This window comes from Typopeltis vanoorti, chromosome 2 (assembly GCF_054136105.1).
Source record: "Typopeltis vanoorti isolate ZY-2024b chromosome 2, IOZ_Tvanoo_1.0, whole genome shotgun sequence".
Lineage (NCBI taxonomy): Eukaryota > Metazoa > Arthropoda > Arachnida > Uropygi > Thelyphonidae > Typopeltis > Typopeltis vanoorti.
Window position 1 is genome coordinate 32,475,864 of NC_143550.1, and position 24,967 is coordinate 32,500,830.

The 24,967-nt window shown below is 37.3% G+C and overlaps 1 protein-coding gene across 1 annotated transcript in view; it reads right to left on the reverse strand.

Moving 5' to 3' along the window:
• The window catches only part of LOC150108907 (muscle calcium channel subunit alpha-1-like), a 1,617,925-nt gene that overhangs the window by 1,317,632 nt on the left and 275,326 nt on the right, over positions 1-24,967 (reverse strand). Inside the window, exon 4 of the mRNA XM_090414483.1 lies at positions 23,551-23,690. Coding sequence (XP_090270609.1) covers positions 23,551-23,690 — 140 coding nt within the window. The remainder of the gene's footprint in view (positions 1-23,550; positions 23,691-24,967) is intronic.

Here is a 24,967-nt window from a genome sequence, read left to right on the forward strand (position 1 = left end):
ATAAATGAGGTAACTGAAAGCAGTGGCAAGATAGTGCATGCGAAAGTTAAACTGACAAACTGTAAGATAACAAGTGCGATTGATCTAGTAGAAATAGCGAAGATCAATGAGAAAATAACTCAGGATACGAAAGTGGAGTTGGCAAAGATGAGAAATTGCAGAGTGAGGAGATTATTTCAGCCTTTTTACATGGAAAGGAGAGGATAGCTGGAATAAAAGATGGCAGTGTGAAAGAGGTGTCCAATGATTCAAAAGTAACCATGTATGGGGATTTGATTATTAGAGGTGTGGTAAATGAGAAAGTGCATGTTTGCTTTCCAGGGGGTAGACTGACCAGAGTGAGTGACTGATGCACTAGATATGAGGAAGAAGTGAGCAAGAGAGTTGGTAGTGGTTGTAGGCATGAGTGATCTGGATGTAAACAAGGAGAATGTAAAGATGTATATCAGGAGTTTGCTGAGGAGAGTAAAAAATAATAGTGTGGTAGGAAAAGTAGTCAGCATGTTGCCCAGGTGTGACAATGATGAGGTGAGATGGTGAGCAAGGACTATGAATGGGATGCTAGCTGAGATGTGTGAAGAGAAAGAAACTCATTTTGTGGATGTATGGGATGAATTTGAGAGATGGATGCAGCTGCATCAAAGAGATGGGCTACATTTAGATGGACTTGGTATGAGTCAGCTGGAGAAACTGTTGCTACAAGAGAGAGAGAGAGAGAGAGAGAGAGAGAGAGAGAGAGAGAGTCATGGCTGAAGTGAATGGAAGACCTGAGGAAGCAAGAGGTGACGTGAAACAGCAGGTAAGTAGAAAAGTAGAGCTTCTGAATGTAGAGACGAGTGGCATGAGTGAAGAAAATGAGAGAGAGAAAAGGAACACAAGACAAACAGGAAAAAGGGAGTGGTCAGGCTGGACAGAGAGATACAGTGTGAAAAGAGTGGATGCCTGTGTGTGTGTGTGTGTGTGTGTGTGTGTGTGTGTGTGTGTGTGTGTGTGTGTGTGTGTGTGTGTGTGTGTGTGTGTGTGTGTGTGTGTGTGTGTGTGTGTGTGTGCAACAAAGAATTGGGACCAGGGATGTGTGCAAAGGTATTCATGGGCAGTACAACTGAGGAGAGGTAAGATCAGTGATGATAGATCTTCCATACCCCAAAAATTGTTGGAGTATGAAAGAGTCACATCTAAGGAGTGGGCTTGGGGAGGCTTGTTATAGAACCAGAGTAAAATAATATGTATGTTTAAAAATGCCAGAAATATTCAAAATAAAGGAAATGAAATTGTAGCATTAACAGAGTATATTTGCACAATTGTTGGAATAAGTGAGACATGGTTAGATAAGGATGACTTTCTGGCAGAAATAGAGATGGATGGATGGATGTGATGTTTTTCATGCCCATTCATCTCTATTATAACTCCTGTGTCATAATTCTTCTATTACCATGATGGTAACAGAGGAGTTATCTTCAACTAAGGTGGAGACGAAAGGAATTAACAGTGGCAGTGGTTTGAGAAGTTTAGTATGTGGTGGTGGTGAACAGAATGAATTATCTAGTTGGGTGTGGCTATAGACCTGTTAATGTGGAAGAAAATGAGAAGGAAATGTAAAGTTAAATCAGTCTCACTACTAAGAAAAGGGTGATCATTATGATTTTAATTATGATAATATAGAGTGGAATGAAGCAATGGCATTTTGAGAACAGATATGAAGAAAGTAGTTCGTTTTAGGCTACTTAGTGTAAGACTAAATGCAAACCAATGGGATGAAAAATAACTGATTCCTACTATAGGCTAGTGGGTACAAGGAAGAAAGTGGATGACATGCATCACCAAATTAGTACAAAAAAGTGTAGGATGGGTAATTATTATGCAGAACTTCAACTACGAAAACAGAAACTGGAAGGAAGCATGGTCACATGGAGGGAAGATAATGGAGAGGATCCGAGTTTAAGAGTGCTGAATCTGATGATATCATCAGAGAACTTGTAAGAATCTGATTTGCAAAAGCAAACCTGTGGTATTAATTTGAGAGATGGCCAGATCTGCAGAATTTTCAGTCATGAAGGGATATATGTTGAAGGAGGAATGTTGCAGGGAGAGAAGAAAATGGAATTTATACAGCTGCTAAGAGATAAATGACTGTTCTGCCTCCAGATAATTTCCTGCAAAGCTGGAAATTATGACCAACTGAGGAGAATAATACTGGGTTTGATCCTGTGGAATCAGTTGCTAGATAAAAAATATATTAGCAGTGTATGGAAAGTATTTTAAAAATACCTCAATAATGTAATACTGGAATGCATTTCTAGAGTTAAAAAAATAAACATGGTTGGAGTAAAATGAGTATACAATCTTATTAAGCAAGAGATTCTTAAGAAAAGATTATGTGGATGGAATACCATGTACACAAGAATGATGTTAGTTATGAAAATTATAAGGGCACAGGCCAGAAGAGTTACAACTGTTATATGGAAAGCTAAGTGTGAATATGAGAAGAAATTGACTCTGCAAGATAAAGAAAATCCAAAAGAATTCTACTGATATGTTACATGTAAAAAACATAAAGAAAGAAAGTGAAAGAATAACTCTTATCTGTGATCAGCAGATGGCATACAGATCACAGATGCAGAAGAGTTTGTTCAACTAATGAGTGCACATTTTACTAAAAACTATCAACCTGTGTATGCCATACAGCTAAATGCCACCTCTAAATGGGATGGAGGAAGAAACTCAGGTGTATGAGATGAAGATAATAGAGCTGTTGAATAAACTGAATGAGGATTCAACAATCAGGACTGATAGGATATCAGCATGGATTAAGGAGTGTTTCGATGAACTGGCTGTTCCTTCGACCTAGCTGTCTAATTTGAGTCTCAGCACAGGGAAGATTCCGCAGGAGTGGAAAGAATGCATAATAATGCCATTGCACTATGGTGGTGGTGGTGCAAACAATGTGTCTAACTATCAACCTATCAGTATCTCTGGAGGGACGGTGAAGATTTTGAAAAAGTTGGTAAGACATCGCATAGAGAAATGGGTTGATAGAGAAACTTTGCAATGAACACATGTGGTAAGGGAAGGTCGTGTTTGAGTAACTTGTCCATTGATTAGACCTCAATAAAAGTCAAACAAATCTGGTTTTGACTTTTGAATCCTGTCAAAAGCTTAAGCAAAGTCCAAAAGCATTATGATTATGAGTATCCATTCCCCTTGCCTAACTGAACCTCCACAATATTTGAGCAAAGTGAATGAATGATCTTGCCAAGTAATTAAATTTTTGTTTAATCCTTTATCCAAGTGTAAGCAAATGTTGTGAGTGAACATGGCTGGGCTACTTTTATGTAGAGGCTGATGATATCACATTAATTGCCTTTGTATCCTATAATGCAAAAACACACACATCCTTTCAGGTATGTAAAATGTAACACATGGTGATTCTTTGTGGGTCTTCTCTTCTAAGAGCATGTGGAGAAAAATGGTTGATAATTTTCTCTATGTCCTAGGACACTCCTTCCCCATATGCCTGGAGAAGGAGTGTCCTAAGTTTGATTCCTGTTGACGACATGAGAAGCTCAAGGATCTTCCTCAGCCAAGGCCAAGTTAGCTGGTCTTGGGCATGGACAGCGGGGTTTTTTCCTCCCAGTTTATCAGGGGTTTTTTATCCTGCAAGCAGGCAAACCAGCCCCATGAACACATGGATTACAGTCATGAATATCGCCCTAAGGGGATGCAGCAGAGGAGTGGTGAACCAGCTGCATTAATAAACCAGTAACCTTTCGCTAGGAGGAGACTCAATCCATCCTAAGACGGATGAGAAGGATAGATAGAATTGTCTCTATAATACCCTCCCTTAATGCACAGCATTATACACACACCTGAAAGGATGTGCGTTTTTGCATTATGGGACACTAAGGCAATTAATGTGATATCATCAGTCACTACATAAAAGTAGCCCAGGCATGATGATATTTCATGCACAACTTTTGCTTACACTTGGATAAAGAATTAAACAAGAATACAATTTCTTGGCAAGATAATGCACTTTGCTCACATTTTATAATATTGTGGAAGTTGAGTTAGGCAAGGGGAATGGATACATCATAATACTTTTGGACTTTGCTAAAGGTTTTGACATGATTCAGTATGGAAGGCTGTTTCATACACTGGAAGATATGGAGTTGGATTATAAACTATTAGTCTAGCTATGAGAATGGCTGACTAACAGATATCAAAAACTGGTATATGGGGGATGTGATTCTGCAAGATATAAGGCAAGAGAAGTGAACAAATGGAGCAATCACAAAATTGCATTAAACTGAAGATATCAGGAAGGAACTTGAAACTGTTAGGATTCAGGAAAATGTGTGAGAAGAGGTAATTTCAAGTAGTATGATTCTTTAACGATACTTGTGACATAATGATTAGAAATATATACACGTTTACACAAGAATAATGTTTAATTTGCCAAATATTTCGGTCTGAATATTATAGACCATCTTTAGTGGCTACATAGGAATAGTTTTAAAAAACAAGGTGGAATATGAACAATTGATCATTCACACATAGAACAAGCCGCGTGATGTCACTAAGTATTAGAAGAGTAAACATTTTTAAAGTCAACAAAAGTCACGTGAGAACTTTGGCAAGAACATAGAAAATACATATCAAGAAGGTAGTAAGATATTCTGGAGGTTGTTGAAGAAGCTTAGAAATGGAGGAAAGAGTGCTGTAAAAGTTAGAGATGATAAAAGTGACATGAAAAAAGGAGAAAAAGATATCTTGAAGTATGGAGTAATTACTTTGAAAAATTGCTAAATGAAACAAGCAGTGAGATCACAGTGGTAAAAAACACTCAACAGGCATATAGTCAGGAATACATATCCATACTTGAACTAGACAAAGCCATCAAAGGCTTGAAATGTGGAAAGGCAGCAGGAGTAGGTGATATTCGACCAGAAATGCTGAAGTATGGTGGTATAAAAGTCTTACAGTGGCTGCACTGCATAGTTCAGAAAGCATGGACAGAGGGACGAATTCCCGATGATTGGAGTAGAGCTCTAATAGTACCCATATATAAAAAGGGAAATAAAACTGAATGTGAAAATTACAGAGGTATTTCCCTACTGAGTGTTCCTGGCAAGATATGTGCAAGTATACGTGAGAAACGGTTGAGAAGAATTGTGGAAGAAAAGCTTGGTGAAGAACAAGCTGGATTCAGGCCAAATAGTGGCTGTTAGGATCAGATCTTCACTTTACAACAAAGAGTTGAGAAAGCATGGGAACATAACAAAGATCTATATTTAAGTTTTGTCGATCTGGAAAAGGAATATGACAAGGTGCAAAGAGAGAGACTATTCAATATGCTGCAGTTATATGGTGTCAATGGAGCATTATATCAAGCAATACTTAGTCTTTATTTGAGTTGTAAGTCAGCAGTTAGAATTGAAGGAAGTACAGGAAGATGGTTTAATGTTAAATATGGTGTGAGACAAGGATGTACATTATCCCCTCTGTTATTCATTATCTATATGGATCACATTATGAAGGAAAGTGGTATTAAACATGATATCAAAATTGGAGATGTTAATGTCAGCTCTTTGCTTTATGCGGATGATGTTATACTTCTAAATAAATAAAACCGCTACAAGTTTGCAAGATTCTCTAACTAAATTGAATAGTTGTTGTAATAGATATGGTAAGAAGGTCAGCAATAAAAAGACAAAGACAATGAAAATAGGCAGAATCATTGAAAATGTCAACTGTGTTGTGAATGGAGAACCTGTGGAAAAAGTGAAACATTTCAGCTACTTAGGCATGATTTTTAGTGAAGATGGTAAATTAAATATAGAAATAGACAACAGAATCAGCAAAGCTGGTATGGTAGGAAGTCAATTGAATAAATTCATATGGAATAAGAGAGAAATTAGTCGGAACACTAAATTAGCTCTATACAAGACAGTGTTCAAACCAGTTTTAACTTATGGATCTGAGAGCTGGGTCAGAAGTAAAACACTTGACCAAAGACTAGAGACCACAGATATGAGAGTCCTAAGAAAGATTATAGGCATGAACAGATGGCATCAATGGCAATATCATATTAAAAACGAGGATATTAGGAAAGAACTTGACATTGTCAGCATCCAGGAATGCGTTAGCAGAGCTAATCTCAGGTGGTATGGTCACTTAAACAGAATGGGCGAGGAAAGATTAGCAAAACAAGTGTTCTCTGCCAGGTTGGCAGCAAAACGACCCAGAGGAAGACCAAGATATAGGTGGATTGATATGGTACAAAGTGCCTTAGACGATAGAAATATAAGATCTGATAATGTTGGAGTCTTGACAAGTAACAGACTGATTTGGAGGAAAATTGTAGATAGGAAGTTAGTAATGATGTAGTTTTTTTCATGTAGTACTATCATAGCCTGTACATCCCCTTGAGGGTACATGGCAGGAATTTGATGATGATGATCCATTTTACTCTGTGAAGTTGAAAATGCCGTCAGAAAACTAAAACCACATAAAGCTGCAGGAATAGATAACATCTTGGCAGAATGGTTGAGGGCTCTTGATAAAAGAGGACTGAAATTTCTAACAAAATTATGCAATAAAATATACGAAACTGGATTTCTACCCAAAGATATTAATCACTCAATTTTTGTTCCAATTCCAAAAAACAAAAGCTACAAGATGTGAAGAGTTCAGGACAATCAGCCTCATCTGTCAAGTATCAAAAGTCCTCCTATATGTTATTCTTGAAAGAAATAAGAGAAAAATAGACATAGAAATAAATGATACACAAAGTGGCTTCGAGGAAAATGAATTCCTTGAAGTTAATAAATTTAGTTTAATCCTTTACCCCAGTCTTGAAGATACTTTCAGGTGCAAACTTTGTTTGCACACACTTGGATAAAGGATTAAACTAAATTTATTAACTCACAGGAATTTCTGAAATACTAAGGAGTATTTAATACTAAGACTAGTAGAGATAAAAGTGTGGTGAAGTCATTGTATAAAGAGTGAGGGTATGCTAACTATAGGGTTTGGTGAATAGAACAAAGGAAGGGTGACATGACATGACTGAGACATTTAAACTGTCAGAGGTATTTACAGGATTAACACTAGGGGGAAATTTTTCAAAGTACAGCAAGGGGAAGAAATAAGGATAAGAGGCCATCCCTGGAAGTTGAGAAAGAAGGTGGTAAAGTGGAAGGTAAGAAATTACTTTTTTTTTTTTTTTGAATGGGGTGTGGCTGGACCATGAAATTTATTGCCTGATAGGGTGGTGTGCAGATTCAGATGGTGAATAGATTTAAGAAGTGGTATGATTAACTTTGTGTTATCTAAGATGGGCCTCTTGCGATAAATTTTGTAACTCCTTGAAGGTTCAGAAAAAAAATATATAATATATATAAAATATATAATACACCATTTTGCTAGTTGCATATGAGAAATATATGATTTCTGCATTGATTTAGCTTACAGTATCTCTACAGGTCTAGCTCTCTACAGGTGGCTCTCAGTATCTCAACAGGTAGCTCCCACTGATGACATTTAATAATGTTTGTCATTGGGTTTGCTAGCTTCCTGGAGAGTAGAGCTTTTGTGCTCGTGGCAGGTTTTTATTTGTCACTGAGTGGAGTTCAGTGTCAGACAAAAACTGACTTTCCTGTCCCCGAGTGATTCATGTCAGTTTGGAGTGATCTTGTAGATCACTCAGAGTTTTTGGAGAGGCAGCCTCTGTACTTTAACAGTACCATCAGCATTTCACTTATTGTGGGTTTTTAACACCACAGCAGCCTAGATCTGGTATTTCAATCTCTCTCTCTCTCTCTCTTGGAAAATCTTCCTGTAGCTCAGCAAGTTTTATCATTTTATTGTGATAATCTAGATGATTATGGAGCAACATATTGTGCGACTCTTGGATAATTTCAGATTCTCTAACTACAGCTAATACATATCGAACTACAACTAATACACATTTTCACAAGTACAGCCATTCTGGTCTTGCGGACCATGCTCTGGATACACGCCACAGAATACGGTGGAAGAAAGCTACAGTAATACACCGTAGCAAATACAAATTCGAAAGACTATTTATGGAATCAGCCTCAGCCCTAAGAAATTCTCCAAACCTCAACAAATTTGGTTGTATGCGACTGCCCCAAATTTGGGAGGCTTACATCAGCAGACCTTCAGCCCAACGGCCAAGAACACCTACTTAGCCCACTAGAGGGCACCATCAGGACTTTTAGGAGAACAATAGCTTCATCTCTTCATTCCCAGTTACTGTGTTTGTAGTGCCTACGTGCACATGCTTTTTTTCTGTAAGTTCCTTTAGAAGATGGCAATGTGACATTGCCGAAATATCGGAAAATATTTATTAAAGTATAATTTAATTTATATCCTTAACTATGTTGTTCAATTCCTTAAGTGTTTTAATAATAACATATCTCACCCGTGAGACTGCTGGATCATTGAACAATAATTTTTACTTCTACTCACCTTTTGACTGTGTGTGTGTGGGGGGGGAGAGAATTCCATCAGTGTTAAACTTTCCATTCTCTCTATATATGTGGGGCTCAATTTTTGAGCAGGATTAAACCTTACTCCATCTTCATACACAAATGGTAATCATCTTTTTCCTCGATATTCTGTGTGACTGAACCCGAGGAAAAATTTTATTTTTCCTGGGGTTCAGAACTTTTGACTGCAATTCTTTTTAAATTAAAAATGTAATGAAATTATCATATATAAGTATTGCCTACCTTTACTATACTTTTGGCAATAACGATCTTTGAAATTTGGAGTGGAGGTTGCAGATGGTGATGAAAGAATATGATATTAGTGAATAGTAAGATGAAACTCTATTGAAGTTTAAAATATAAAAACTGAGATATAAATAAATGAGTTTAAAGTGTAAAAATAATACAATACTATTAAAAAGATGAGAATAAATTTGTTAATGAATGATGTGATATTAATGGTAAATACATTATAAATTTGTAAAATTTAAAAATGAAAAATGTTTAAATATTAAAATCTAGAACTTAAAACTGTAATGAATACGTGTGTTGAAAGTAAAAGTAATGGTATATTTGAGCAGTGCTAAGAAAAATGTTTCTAAATAGTTTATAGTCTAGCTTTTTAACAGAAATTATGCTACATTTTTACATGCTGAATTTTTGCTATTTTTTTTTTTTTTTGTACTTTTGCTACTTTCTCCTACTACTTTGTTTCTTCTGCTTTGTTCCTACTGCTTCTGAAAATGGCGTCCATAAAGAAGCACACATCAGCAGCACAGAAAGCTTCAGCATAAAGGTAAAGTTCTGTGTTAGTTCTGCCCTGGATTTTTACAGTGGATGCAATGTATGCACCAAAAAATGTGAAAAATTTGTAGACTGTTAGAGTGAATGAAAATAAGGAAAACATTAATGTATGTGAAAAGTGTATTGATTGGTTAGAAAGTTTCGAAGCAAGAGCTAGTGTTGGGACCATAGTAGAAGAGTAGACAAGAATTAGTGAAAATGAAGCATTTGGAACATGAGATTAAACATCTATAGAAGATATTGGTTTTATAGATTTACATATCATATATCCATTGAGTCCCCATACAATAATATAATTATATATTATTGTATGAGGACTCAATCGTTAGAGATGTGATGACTAATAAATTACACAAAACATACTTTCCTGGTTGAACATATTGAAACAAATAACTAATGCATTGTATTGAAGTAAAGAGCGATCATCAGAATTACTGGTAGTGGTTAATGAAACAACATAGGCAGTGAAAAAAAGGAATGTCGACAGAGACTTCAGGAAGTAGATGTGGGAGGTAAAGAATAACAGTGTTGTTGGAAAAGTCATTAGTGTGTTTCCTAGGTATAACAATAGTGAATTGAGAAGAAGAGCTGAGATAATGAATAGCAAGATGTCTGAGTTGTGTGAAGCAAAGGGTGTTCAGTTTGTGAATCTGTGGAATGGTTTGAAGGAAAGTTGATGGATCTTATTAGGTGTTGGGAATTTAGAAAGGCTATTGTTTTTTTGAGAAGGCACAGAATGAAAAGGTGATGGAATGCATAAAGGTGAGGATGGGACAGGTATGAATGGCAATCAGAGTTGGGATGAGGGAAACAGGAGTGATCAGACAGAAGAGGGAGAGGTGTGGTATACCAGGTAGAATGGAAAATGTTGGTGCTCGTAGAATGGCCTAAAAGACACAGGGATTGTAATGTTTGTATACAAATGTAAGGAGTGTTTCAAATAAGAGAGTTGAAAAGGTATCTGTTACTTTGCTTGCTAGTTTGAGAAACTTTATGCCTCAGCACAGAATTTCTTATCATGACACCAGGTCTATTGCCTTTTTATGTTTTTTGAATACAGAGCACAGCAAATATTGTTCCCTTTCTCCCAAGTTAAACCATTGAGTTTGATCTTCACCAGTAACTTGAAATCAGAGACACTGTACAAAATCTATCTTCCTTACACTCTTTGGTGGCAGTCAATACCATGTCATTGTGAAAAATGTAACAATGAGAGAAAAACTACTTCTGGCTTTTATTTGCAAGATAACTAGTCATTCTAGGTTGGAAATTAGGAGCATGAAGAATTCAGAGATTCTCATGCTCATAAGAAATTCTTCATGCTCTTCATAGAAAATTTGATGAGGTCAACTACGAAGGTTTCTCTTTGTAGATGACATATTCAAGAACAAAAAAAGAAAAGGAAGGAAAATTAGGAAGCATTTTCATTTTCAGAAAAATGAAACAGCAAACCCCAGCTTAATATATATATATATATATATATATATATATATATAGGGTCAGCTAAAGTGGTAGTTAATTGCCCTGGGGTTCACCAGCAGTAGAGCCTCAGTAGCTCAGTCAGTATAGACGAAGAAGCTCTTTGGTTGGAAAGACCTTGGTTTGATTCCCGTCAGTGACGTGAAGAACCTTTATTGGTCTCTTTCAATGAGAGGTAGTTAGCCAGTCTCATACAGAGGCAGGGATTTTTTTCACCTGGAAACTCAGGCTTTTCGTCCTCCAGAAAAGGCAAATCGGCCTTGTGAACACACATGAATTACAGTCATGAATACTTACATCCCAGCCATAAGTCTGATTCATCACTATATGCTGGTCCTGAGCCTGGATAAAAAAAAAAGGGGGGGGGGGGACTTTCAGAATTCAATAAAGAGCTTATTGGGGGTGCCTGTATGGCTGGTGCCACAATTTTGAAACCAGTAGTGCTGACTTGTTTCTCAAAGAGTGAGATATTCCAAATGTTTAATCAGTGGAAAAATAACCTACATTGCTTATCTATGAGGTCCTAAGTCAGTCTGTCAGGAACTAGGTCATCATTGTCTGAGAAAGCTTATATAGACAAATAGAACTTCCCATGTGCAGCAACTGACCAAAGTATTTAATGAAGGCTGTTTGTTCCTGATCCATATCTCACCGAACTATGAGGAGGAAATTGAAGAGGATCGGTATATCCAGCCACATGCCTATACGGAAATCATTGATTTCTGCAAAGAACCGGAAAGTTTGCCTACAGTGATGTCAGGAACACCGACACTGGAAACTGGAAAAAAAGTCATAAGTTCCAACGTGTCACAGTAGTGGTGGATTACCTTCTGTACAGACAGAAGGTAGACTGTTTGCCATGAGCCCCATGAAGCAATGAACCCAGCTTGCCTTGTTAACACCACTCAAGTTTCTGGAGGTGGTGTCAAGGTGCAGGGTTCATTCTGTCGATATAGAATGGGTCCCCTGATATTATTCAAATGTTGGGTGTCCTCCAAGAAACATCTGAATATTGTTGCTAATCAAGTCCATCCTTCAATGTTGACTTTTTATCTAAAGGTGATGGTTTCATGGATGATAATGCTACTATCCATCATGCAAGATTTGTTCAGCAGTAGATCAGTGAGCATGACAGTGACTTCCACCATCTTCCCTGGCCACTACAAAGCCTTGATCTGAACTCCATTGAGAATGTTGGGACGTGTTATAAAACAGATCTAGGAGCAAAGTTCTATTTAGCCGAATTGCAGCCAGGTGTCTGGTGTATGCCTGGTATATTGTAGACATAGATGCAATCCAACACCCTGTAGAAACTATGCCAAACTGCATATATGCTGTAATTTGGGCCACAGGAGGTCAACATGGTATTAAATAAAAGTTTCTAAATCAGTGGCTAGTATGTGTACTAAGGCAAAAAATGTTTAATAATAAAAAATATACATAAGTTAAATCCATTTTTATGTTATATATATATACTTAGTTCCTTTGCAGGTCAGTACCATATCAGTACTATTACCAACTGGTGTCAAAACAATCACATCCTTAACTGGGAAACCTTCTGATATTATGATCAATTTTAGCACTATTTGACCCTGAGTTCCTTCTTACAAAGGCCACCTGAAAAAGTTGATTAATACATTCTAGTGCAGGTTATCCTTCTTATAAATATTTTCTACCAATAATTCACCTTCATTCTCATCATTAGTTTACTCTGCTACCCACTCAATGTTTGAATAATTTAAGCCACTGATAATGATTACTCATTTAGCACCCATCAGGGTAATTTGGCATTGTATCTCATCATCATCTCCATCTAATAAACCATCAGGTCTGTAGTAACATTCCACTATAATTTCACCTTGTTAGCCTCAACTTCATACTAGATAGCCTCAAATTCAAAGCTACATGAAACATTATTACTATTTTTGCTTTCATGAGTTTCTTCCCTAAATAAACTAAAATCATCTTATATAATTAGTAGTACCCCCCTACTCTCCTAGTTCTGCCGTCTTTTCTAAAAATACTATATCCTTTCACTTGATTCCTGTTATTACATCTAATTGTAAGAGTCAGGTTTCACTAACACAACAATCTTAGCTCACAGCATATTTATTAAGGGAAAACTCAATTCCTTTGTTTCCCACGCTCCTGACATTTGTGTATAGACCTAACAATACCTACTTATATATGTAACATCTGTGGTTTGCTTGCCCTCTATGCATTAGGTCTCACTCCAATAAATTTCTCCAAATTATTTAATGGAGTGAGACCTAATGCTCTTGATGCCAAACCATTCAAGTGCAGGTCATCCTTCTTATAAATATTTTCTACCCACAGACTTGCTCTACACATTCAAAAACCACACCCACTTCTTCTATGCAGCCTGCACATTGAATCATTTGCTATCATATCCCTTCTTCTTAACTCAGTACAACCATGTCTCAATAAACAGGCTAACAGTTTTCACTGTCTCCTGATTTGTCACTTCCTCCAGCAATCCTTTCATATTCCCTCTCATACTGTATATATCACAACTCAAATCATTTGTTCCTATGAGTACTACCATCTCTTACTTTCCTTTTCTTGTTTGCATTTGTCATATACTTAATTTGCACTCCTGGAAATTCAAAGTAGTGACTGCTGTCATCAAGCACAAATTTGCTTTTTTTTTTTTTTACATCTTAGATTACTTACCTTATTATTTTTATTAACTGAGATCTTACAAACCTTCATGTTTTACTGACTTTTGTTTTTCTGCTTATATTTTCTTGCTACTATTATTGTTGTCTCTGAATTTCTTAAATATTTCTAACTTTTCTAACCCCAGGTTTGATTGTCTAATAATTTGTTTTAACCAAGAAATTTCACATGTCAACTTATTTTCTACAACTTCATTTGTATCATCAGTATTAGTACTGTAATGTTTTTTCTGTTTTTTTTTTTTTCGGAAGAGTAAGGTTTTTGTCTCCAGCACCTATGTAACTATTGCTTTTGACACTGCTCAACTGTTCTGATGGATTTCTCATGTCATTTTTACACACTACCTTCAAGTAACAATATATTTTGTAAACAAGTATAAGAAATGTGAGTGATGTTAGGAGCAAAGATAAAGGACGCTAGGGAAGCTTTAAGTTTGCAGAAGAAAGAAGTGAACAAATTAATTGTTTTAGCAGGCACAAATGATTTGAAAGGTGAGAAATATGCAATGAGAGAAGATATGAAAGAGCTGTTAGAAGCAGCAAACTTGAGAGTAGGAAAGTAAAGATTGAGAGTGTGAGGACTCAGTATGATAAGATAGAATTTAGAAGAAGGGTCATGATTGCCAATGAGTCAATGAGAAGATTGTGCAGGAGGAATAGTGAATTTGATGGATGTAAAGATCCATATATGCCTGATGGACTGCACTTAAATGGCTTTGGAGTTAGGTGCTTGGAGAATGTGTTGTTTAGTGAGAGTTTGGAAGTGCAAAATCATGAAAACTATTTATCCCTGGGATAGATAAGTATAAGTTTAGGAATGATTATGAAGGACTGAGTGTGGTTTCCCAGGTTTCGAATCTGAATGGGCAGGTATGACATTGTGTAATGGTAACTGTTGGTCCAAATGTTGTAGAAATGCATGTACACGAATGCATGAAGCATCAGAAATAAAGGAGAGGAGTTTTTTGCATTGGTCAGCTCAATCTTGGCCAAAAACTATTGGCATCAGTGAGACCTAGTTGTCAGAGAATGATGTAGTTACAGGATTGGAATGTAACAGATACTGTAATTTCAGAGAAGATAGAGGAAATAGGGCAGGTGGAGGGGTATGATAGGATAGTATGATTAATGATACCTGAAGAACTTCAACCAACAAAAATAGAAGTTAAGAAAGATTGTAGATCTGATGGAAATGGTTCATTTGAGCCCAATAGGACAAAATATATTGCTAGTTGCTGCTGTAGACCTGGAGGTCCAGACAAAAAATGTGGACAATATGTAGATTAGTAGAATGAGTGCAGGCCAAGCAAGTATCACAAGAGATTTCAACTATGGTGATATAGACCAAAAGGAAACAAGGGCAAAAATGCAAAATGGAAATAAAAATTATACAGTTACTAAGGGATAATTACCTGAAACAGCATGTGATGGAAGGGACCAGGGGTTTTAGACTGTTAGATCTGGTAATAGCATCAGAAGATCTATCTATAACAGCAGTAGCAACTCTATCTCTGATCAAGGACAGTGACCGTGCAGTCTTGTCCCGGGAGGTTACTCAACATGTGGAAATTTCAATCAAGAAAGGTTATGCAGAACTACAAAAGCTAGCAATTATCACAAACTCAGGAGGCAACTTGTAGCAGTGTCATAGCATAAGAAACCACATGGAATGAATATCATTAATGCATGGGAAATGGTCAAGGATTGTTTGAGCGAGACTGTATAAGAGTGCATACCCCAAGGTCAAGTGGATAAACTGAGTAGGGATTAGTTATATGACATGACTAACAATATCAAACAGGAGCTGCAAAAAAAAGAAAGCATTGCAGAAGGAATATAAACAAGATGCTCAGCATGCCCAAGATCAGTATAAAACACAAGCAAGAAGGGTAGATAGTATGGTAATGAAGCCTAAATCAGATTTTGATAGATAATTAGCTAAGCAGGCCAAAGTAAATCCAAAAGAGTTTCTTTACTGCATAGCAAGTAAGTGAAAGAATGATTATGGAAAGATAATTTACTCAGTGCTGATGGTCAGAAGGTGACAGAAGCAGAAGAAATAATTCAGTTACTAAGTGATCACTTTGCAAGGTTATATCATCCAGGTAGTGACTTTGCAGTTATTGATGTGGCAGAGACTGATGTGAGCATTGAGGAAGATGAACTGGAGTTACTCAGTATATTGAAAAATATCAATGTGAATGCAACAGTTGATATAGAGAGTATGTCTGCTCCTGTGCTACGAGACTGTGCAAGCGAACTGGCAGTGCTTCTGACAAAGTTGTTTAATTTAAGTCTCAGCTCTGGCAAGGTTCCAAGGGAAAGGAAAGAGGATAAGATAGTTCCATTACACCATTAGATAAAGGTGGCTCCAAGATAGAAGTATCAAACTACAGACCAACTAATATCTTATCTCTGGAGTGGTGGTTCAAGTATTGGAAAAGTTGGTTAAAAGTAAAATTCAGGAATGGGTAAAACTTCATAAAAGGTAGGTCATGCCTCAGTAATTTATTTGCATTTTATAATAAGGTAATAGCAGAATGGGATGAAGGATATGGCTACACCATGATACTTCTGGACTTTGCAAAAGCATTTGGTTGTGTATGGAGGAGTGAAATCAAGGTGAATGAGGGTGACAAGTGGAGTGCCCCCCCAGCCTCTGTACTATGACCACTACTCTTTAATTTGTACATTAATGATAAGCAGAAAATTTGAAGGAGGGCATTGAGTTGTTTGCTGATGATGTAAAACTTGGGAGGGCAATAGTTGTTAAAGGTGATATAGATATCTTACAAGATGATTTAAATAAATGCTGTGTGGGCAAAGGACAATGGCTAAAATTCAATGTTGTAAAATGTAAAATAATGCACTTCAGGATGAAAAGATTACACAATTCATATCATATTGATGGTACTAGTTTACAGGAAATTGATAAGGCTAGGAATCTGGGGATGATGGTGGATAGAGATTTGAAATTCAGAAGACATATTGGAAGAGTGCAAAATAGCTGAAAGGATTACTTGGATCATGAAGAATAGTAAAGATAGGGCCACATGTCAGAAATGAGTTACCAAGCTGGTGACATGTCTGTGGAATCTTCCTTACAAGGATGGATTGAGGGTGTGTGTAGGTTGCAGAGTTTAGCTGACAGGAGGAGGAGGGGATTTGACAGAAACTTATAAGTTACTAAAGGAATACTATAAGATTGACACAGAAGAAATGTTTCAATACATTATTATTATTATTATTATTTCGAGCGAATCCAGGGAGTACTTAGACTCATCGAGGGAGGCCCTAAACATCATCCACACAACTATACGACATTCTCACAGTATCTATCACACCTTGCCTTGAACTCTCTCACCATCATAGCATCCACAACAGATTCTGGCAGCTTATTCCACTCATGTACCACTCTAAAAGTAAAGAACCCAGCTCTAACACCCCTGCTAACCACACTCTTGCCCAGCTTCCATAGGTGTCCCCTAGTTCTCCCACAACCAGTCCTGATCTCAAAAATATCCTCTCAATTAATCCTATAGAATCCCTTTAGCAATTTGAATGTCTCGATCATATTTCCCCTTTTCTGCTATCAACTAGTTTCTGCAACCCACAAATCTTCAACCTGTTCTCATATGGTTTATTCCATAGACCTGATATTATCTTAGTCACTCGCCTCTGGATCCTCTCTACCTCCTCCCCATCAAGAAGGAACCGAGGTGACCAAATCTGGGCACAGTAGTCGAGATCAGGTCTTATCAAGGCTGGGTACAGAGGTACAATAATTTGCTTGTCTCTGCTTGTCAAGGTATTTTTCAACAACCAAGTGAGTTGATGAGCTGATTTAGCCACTTTTGCAATGTGCCCCTAAACTTCATCTCCCTCTCTGCCAACACTCCCAAGTCCCTGGCCTCATCGATCTCCTGGAGTACAGTTCCACCAATGTGGTATACTGCTGCTAATCTTTTCACCCCAAAATGCATAACCTTACATTTTGTCACATTAAATTGACATCCATTCTCCTTAGCCCAGACCTCCAATCTATCCAAATCATCCTGCAAAATTTTCACATCTTCTGCACTCACTATCACCCTACCCAACTTTGCATCATCAGCGAACAAATGAACTGTTCCACTTAGATCCTTCCCTATATCGTTAATGAACAAATTAAACAACAGTGGTCCAAGAACAGAACCCTGCGGCACACCACTCGTCACAGGCCGTCTTTTGGACGCTACTCCTGAATAAACTACTCTTTGATATCTCTCCTTCAACCACCCACCTATCCATTTCACCAACCCTATATCCATTCCCATATGTTGTAGTTTACGGATTAGAATTCCATGTGATATCCTGTTAAACGCCTTTGCCAGGTCCAGCAGCATCACTGTAAACCCATTACCGTTATCCAGTTCAGCCGTCACCTTGTTATAAAACTTGAGCAAGTTACTGATGCATGATCTACCCTTCACAAAGCCATGTTGTCCCCTGTACAATAACTCATTTTCATCTCCATTCCTGTATTTTTCCCTTGACTACTTTCTCCAAGACCTTGACAACGCCTCCTGATATGCTGATCGGTCGGTAATTTACAACCGTAGTCTTCGATCCTCCTTTATGCAGTGAAACTATTTTCCCCTCTTTCCACACCTTCGGTACTAAACCAGACCCGAGACTCAGATTAAACAACATGGTCAAGGGCACTGATAATTCCTTAGCCGCTTCACGCAAGACCCGTGCCGGTATACCATCCAATCCCACAGATGTATTCACATTAAGGTTCTGTAATAGACTATTCACCTCCACTTCATTCATCACAATTCCCATATAAACTAATGGTTCCTTCATTTTTTCAATGTCACCACCTGGATGAATACTCTTGCAAAGTGCTCACTCAGTAATTCCACTATATCGACTGATTCAGTTACCTCCTTACCATCATCATTCCTTAAAATTATTTTGCCGTGTACAGTTTTTTCTTGCTTGCAGCATATTGAAAGAACTGTTTGGGATTCTCTTTAGCTTGCATACCTAGCTTCCTTTCATAATCCGAGTACTAGCTGCGAAATGTACGCTTTGCGGAGTGTGATTAGATGATAATAAAGGAGTGAATGTGTGTAGAAAATGTAGGGAGAATGAGAAATTGAAGAGTATTTCGGATCGTGAGTGTGATATTTTTGTCAAACTTCAGAATGAAGAAAATAGGGATATGAAAAGAAACGGTGAGGTTGTACCAGAGAATTGTGAGAGTGTGAATGTAGAAAGTGTGAATGATAGTATTAATGGTTTTACTGAGAATAAAAAAGATGAGATAGATGCAATGAGTGAGATCGCGCTGTTGAATGGTGCGATACAAAGGGCAAAACAGCAGCTAGAGCGTATGAGCAAAAGTCGACTGAATGAACCAGCCAATAATAAAAAGCATGACAGGAAAAATAGACGTATGAGTGTGAACATGAACAAAATGAAGGATAGAGTGCTGTATAGAGACACGTTAGTATGAGGTGTGATAGTAGAGGATTTGACAAAATCGTACCAACCTGGTGCGACCATAAAGGATGTAACTGAGTCTATTAGAGAGCAAAAGGAAAGGGTGAAAGAAATGATTGTTGTGGCAGGTACGAATGATTTGAAAGGAGACAAAATGGAAATGATAGAAGACCTGAATGAATTGTTTGAGGTAGAAAAAGAAAAGAGTGAGAGAGTTAGAATGATTATTCTTTTGCCACGGTATGACAGTGAAATGTTTAAAAGGAGGGCCATAATTGCGAATGACTTTATGTGTGGGTTATGTATGACGAGTGGTGTGGAATTTGTGGACATGTGGAGTGAGTTCGATGGGCGAAAGGATCTATATCAGATGGATGGCTTGCATTTGAATGGTTACGGTGTAAGAAGACTTGAGAAAGTGTTGCTGAATGTGGTGGATGTGCAAATTCAGAGAAACTAGATTTATTAAGGAGGGGGAGTAGATATACAGTCCTTAGGGAGGCAGTTGAATATAAGAATAAATATAATATGCCCGAGCAAATAAGGACAACAAATCAGAGTGGGATAGTTAATATAAGCCATCAAGGTAGGGTTGGGACTAATGGGGGTCTTAAATTCATGTACAATAACGCTAGGAGTATTAGGAACAAGAAGGAAGAGTTTTTGGCCATGGTTGGCACTTCCAGACCACAGGTTATTGGTATTAGTGAAACATGGCTGACTGTAGATGATATAGCTAGTGGGATTGAATGTGATGGGTACAGTGTGTTCAGGAATGACAGGGAGAATAAAATGGGGGGAGGAGTATTGTTGATGATAGCTGATGAGCTGCAGCCAAGGAGAATAGAATTTGAATTGCAGGATAGAAAAAAGAGCACATTTGAGGCCATTTGGTGTGAGATTGTGGCTAGCAGAACTAAATATACAATTGGGTGCTGCTATAGACCAGGTGATGGAAAAGATGGTGGTGACAGTATGCACAAGCAAACAGAAGAAATGAGTGGAAGGAGGGTGATTATTATGGGAGATTTCAACTATGGTCGCATTGATTGGAGTTAGGAGAGGACACACGGGAGGAAAGAATTGGATTTTATGCAGTTATTAAGGGATAACTATCTGCGACAGCATGTAATAGAAAATACTAGGGGTTAGAGAGTGCTTGACCTAGTAATTACATCTGAGGATTTGGCTGTAACAAATATGACCACATTGCCACCAATCGGTGAACAAGATCATAGGGTCTTGACTTGGTAGGTGGCTAAAGGTGTAGAATTTTCAATTAAGACAGGGTACATGTGGAATTATTGGGCTGGAAAGTATGACAAGCTTAGGAGTTTGATTGGTTCAGTGCCATGGCATGTACAACTGCAAGGACTAGAAGTCGATAGTGCATGGGAGGTAGTTAAGAAGTGTTTGCATGAAGCAATGGCTGACTGTATACCTAGAGTCTGAATAATAAATCAACTAGGGGTTAAATGGATGAATAACACCATTAAGCTTGAGCTGCAAAAAAAGAAACAACTATGGAGGGAATTTAAGGAGAAAGGTGACCGGCAGGCATACGAACGGTATAAAGCGCAGGCCAGAAGGGTAACGAGTGTGGTAAGAAAAGCAAAAAAGGATTACGAAAGAACACTGGCCATGCAGGCTAAAGAGAATCCTAAACAGTTTTTTAGATATGTAGCAAGTAAAAGGAAAAATGTACATGGCAGAATGATTTTAAAGAATGCCGATAGTAGGGAGGTAACTGAATCAGTTGATATAGTTGAGTTACTGAGTGAGCACTTTGCAAGAATATATCATCCAGGTGGTGACATTGCATAAACGAATGTACCAGTAGATTATACGGGAATTCTGGTGAATGAAGTGGAGGTGAGTAGTCTATTGCATAACCTCAATGTCAATACATCTGTGGGATTGGATGGTATACCAGCTCGTGTTGTATGAGAAGCAGCTAAAGAATTGTCAGTACCCTTGACCATTTTGTTTAATTTGAGTCACAGGTCTGGGTTAGTCCCGAGAGGGTGGAAAGAGGGTAAAATAGTTCCACTGCATAAAGGTGGTTCCAAGACTGCTGTTGTAAATTACCGACCGATTAGCATATCAGGAATCATTATCAAGGTCTTAGAGAAATTAGTCAAGAAAAGAATACAGGATTGGATAGATGAAAATGGGATATTGTATGGGGGGCAACATGGTTTTGTGAAGGGTAGATCATGCCTCAGTAACTTGCTCACATTTTATAACACAGTGATGGCTGAACTGGATAGGGCTAATGGGTTTACAGTAATACTACTGGACCTTGCCAAGGCTTTTGATAGGATACCACATAGAACACTAATGTAAACTGGAGCAGATGGAGATAGATATAGGGTTGGTGAGATGGATAGGAGGGTGGTTGAAGGAGAGATACCAGAGAGTGGTTTATTCAGGAGTGCAGTCTAAAAGACGGCTTGTGACTAGTGGAGTGCCACAGGGCTCTGTTCTTGGACCACTGCTTTTCAATTTGTTCATCAATGATATAGGAAAGGATTTGAGAGTAAGTGTTCACTTGTTTGCTGATGATGCAAAGTTGGATAGAGCAATTATGAGTGCACAGGATGTCAAAATTTTACAGGATGATTTGGATAGTTTGGAGGACTGGACTAGGAAAAATGGATGTCAATTTAATGTGCCAAAGTGTAAGGTTATGCACTTTGGGGTGAAAAGAATAGCAGCAGTATATATATCAGTTTAGGGGGCACACTGCAAAAGTGACTAAAACAGCTCACCAAATCAGTTGGCTTCTGAAAAATACTTTAACATGCAGAGACAAACAAGTTGTTGTTCCTCTGTATCGAGCCTTGATAAGACCCCATCTGGACTACTGTGCCCAGTTATGGGCACCAGGGTTTCTTCGTGATGGGGAGGAAGTGGAGAAGATCCAGAGACGAGTGACCAAGATGATAGCAGGTCTGTGGAATGAACCTTATGAGAATAGGTTGAAGATTTGTGGGTTGCAGAAATTGGTCGATAGGCGAAGGAGGGGTGATATGATTGAGACATTCAAATTACTGAAGTTTCTATAAGATTGATCCAGAAGATATTTTTGAAAATATGACTGGTGGTGGGAGGACTAGGGGCCATGAATGGAAGCTGGGCATGAGCGTGGTTGACAAGGGTGTTAGAGCTAGGTTTTTTACTTGGAGAGTAGTGAATGAGTGGAATAAGCTTCCAGAGTCTGTTGTGGGTGCAACGACCGTGAATGAGTTCAAGGCAAGGTATGATAGATACTGTGTGAATGTCGAATAGTTGTTCTTGACATGATGTTAGGGCCTCCCTCGATGAGTCTGTCGACTCCTTGGAGTTGCCCGGAACAATAATAATAATAAGCCGCTTTTGCTTTTTTTACCACACTCGCTACCCTTCTGGCCTACACTTTATACCGTTCGTGTGCCTGCAGGTCACCCCTTTCTTTAAATTCCCTCCACAGTTGTTTCTTTTTTTGCAGCTGAAGCTTAATGGTGTTATTCATCCATTTAACCCCTACTTGTTTTACTATCCAGACCCTAGGTATACAATCAGCCATAATCTCCTCTATATGCTCATGGGGAGTAGAGGGGGGGGGGGGGAAACAAAGAGTCACACTTGGAAGCTGTCTAAGAGTGTGTGGTTAGTAAGGGTGTGCGGACTAGGTTCTTTTCTTTGAGAGTGGTGAATGAATGGAATCGATTGTCAGAGGTGATGTGAGCACCCCAACAGTGAATAAGGAGATGTATGATTGGTAGTATGTTAATGGATAAAGTGGGTTTCCCACTAATGAGTCTTTTATTATTATTATTACACGACACCTCCAGGGAGTCCTAAGACTCATCAAGGGAGGGTCCCTACTCTACATCTCTCTGTCTCCGTCATCATCTACACCAACGCACCAGCTACTGCCACTACTAGTATTCGAACCCACAGCCTTTTGGCTGGAGAGCAGATATGCTAACCACTCAGCCAACCAGGCCTTTTGACTCCATGGAGTGCCCATATAAGCAATAATAATAATAATATATTTACAAATATGCTAGTAAATACAATAAAAACTAACATCTACAATACTACAATAAAAACTAAAAACTGCACTGAAAACTACATTTAATTTTCTTAAATTACTATTGTATTTTTAGTATATTATTAATAGTATACAATAATTAATACAATAATTAATTTAAGAAAATATTCCATAAATATTAAAAAAAAAAATCAAATAATTTAAAATACATTGTAAAGCTAACTCTCAATGTCTGGAATGATTCAATTCTTAAAAATAAACTCTTTCCTTTGGAACATTAAAAGGCTGCAATTCATATAGAAGTCACATTTTAAAGGGAGCTTTGCAACTGACCAACTAAACTAGTCTTTGGAATTCTAAATTATATTATTACTTTAAAATATGTATGCTATGTTTGCTTAATAATTATTTATTTATTATTATAACATAATAAATTAATTAATTAATACAAGCATACTGATTTTTACCACAATATTCGTGTTTTTTTTTTAATTTAATTATTTATTTATTTATTTTTGATATTTACCCTATAACTACTATAATAAAGTCAAGAAAGTTCCAACCACTTCTTAAATAGGCACCAGGGTGGAGAACAAAACCATAGGCAATAATCTTCATAATGCACTCAATTGTAAAGATGACCAGAAAGAGATATTCCACTTTTTCCTGAAAGATATAATGCAAATAACAAAAATAAATTAAATCTGAGAAGGTGAAAATAAAATTGTGAGATATAACATACATTCTAAAATAAGAGAGGTTGACTGTGAACAGATGCGTTCAGTGGACACCTTGGATTGCAATGAATAGCTATCAAAAATCTAATATAGTTAAGATATCGTAAAAGAATAATTTTAAATAAAAATGAAATTGCATTAATTTTCAGTTTTATTACACATACATATATTCATATGTACTTTATTTAGATTTTCTGTAGGCATATATATCCAAAAAATTTCTTCTTTTTTACCTTTTTTTTTTTTTTTTATAGTTACCATACATGAGCCATTCCAAAACCTATAACACAATAGTCTGGTGTGAAGGCAAATAGCTATAGGGAAGAAAGGAATTTGTTTGTGTGTTTCTTGAAGAACTGAGTGTTATAAGCATTTCAAAAAACTATATGGGGGAGATTTTGCCACTTCCATAGGGAAGAATGACTTCTGTCACTAATTTAGCTTGTAGTATCTCCATGAGTCTAGCTACCGTCACTCTATGTACAATAACATCCTCACCAACTTAGAAGTTTATCACCTCACCTCTTTTCCACCTAGCCACTCAAATGCACAGTTTATATTTCCTCAATTTCTTCTGAAATTTAGTCTAATGCTGGCCTTAACCCATATAGAAGTTAAGCACCTGGATCAACCATGTTGCAGATTACATGGAAGTAAACACTTCCATTTTTTTACAAAGATGATAACACTGGAAGCATTAAACTATCATTTAACTCCTCGTTCCTTTATGCTTAGTTTGATTTCTATAAAATCTACAATATCAAAGGTTGGTCATTTTTAGGTGCAGTTTTTAATCTCATTTTATGCTGCAAATGGTACAATTAAAAATAAACTACAAAGTAAGATCAGTAACTAACCTGGTATGTATGCTCAAATGTTTCTCACTTATGTAGTTACTGAGAAAAAGAAACACACATCTAGGGATAATTAATTACTAAGCAACTTTACTTAGCTATTAAATTATTAGAAGTTCATCTTCTTCACCAAGTTATTTTCATCCACACAAAATATATGAACTACACACGTGTGCAGTTAGCACTCTATGAATGCAAGAAAAGCCTCCCTATTATACATAAATAGAATATAAAATGGTATTATTCTCATCATACTTCCATGGAGTCAAAAGACTCATTGCAAGGTCTGACTATCAGCATACAGGTAGCTAATCATCATCATCAACAACAGGTTTCTTCAGTCCACTGCTGG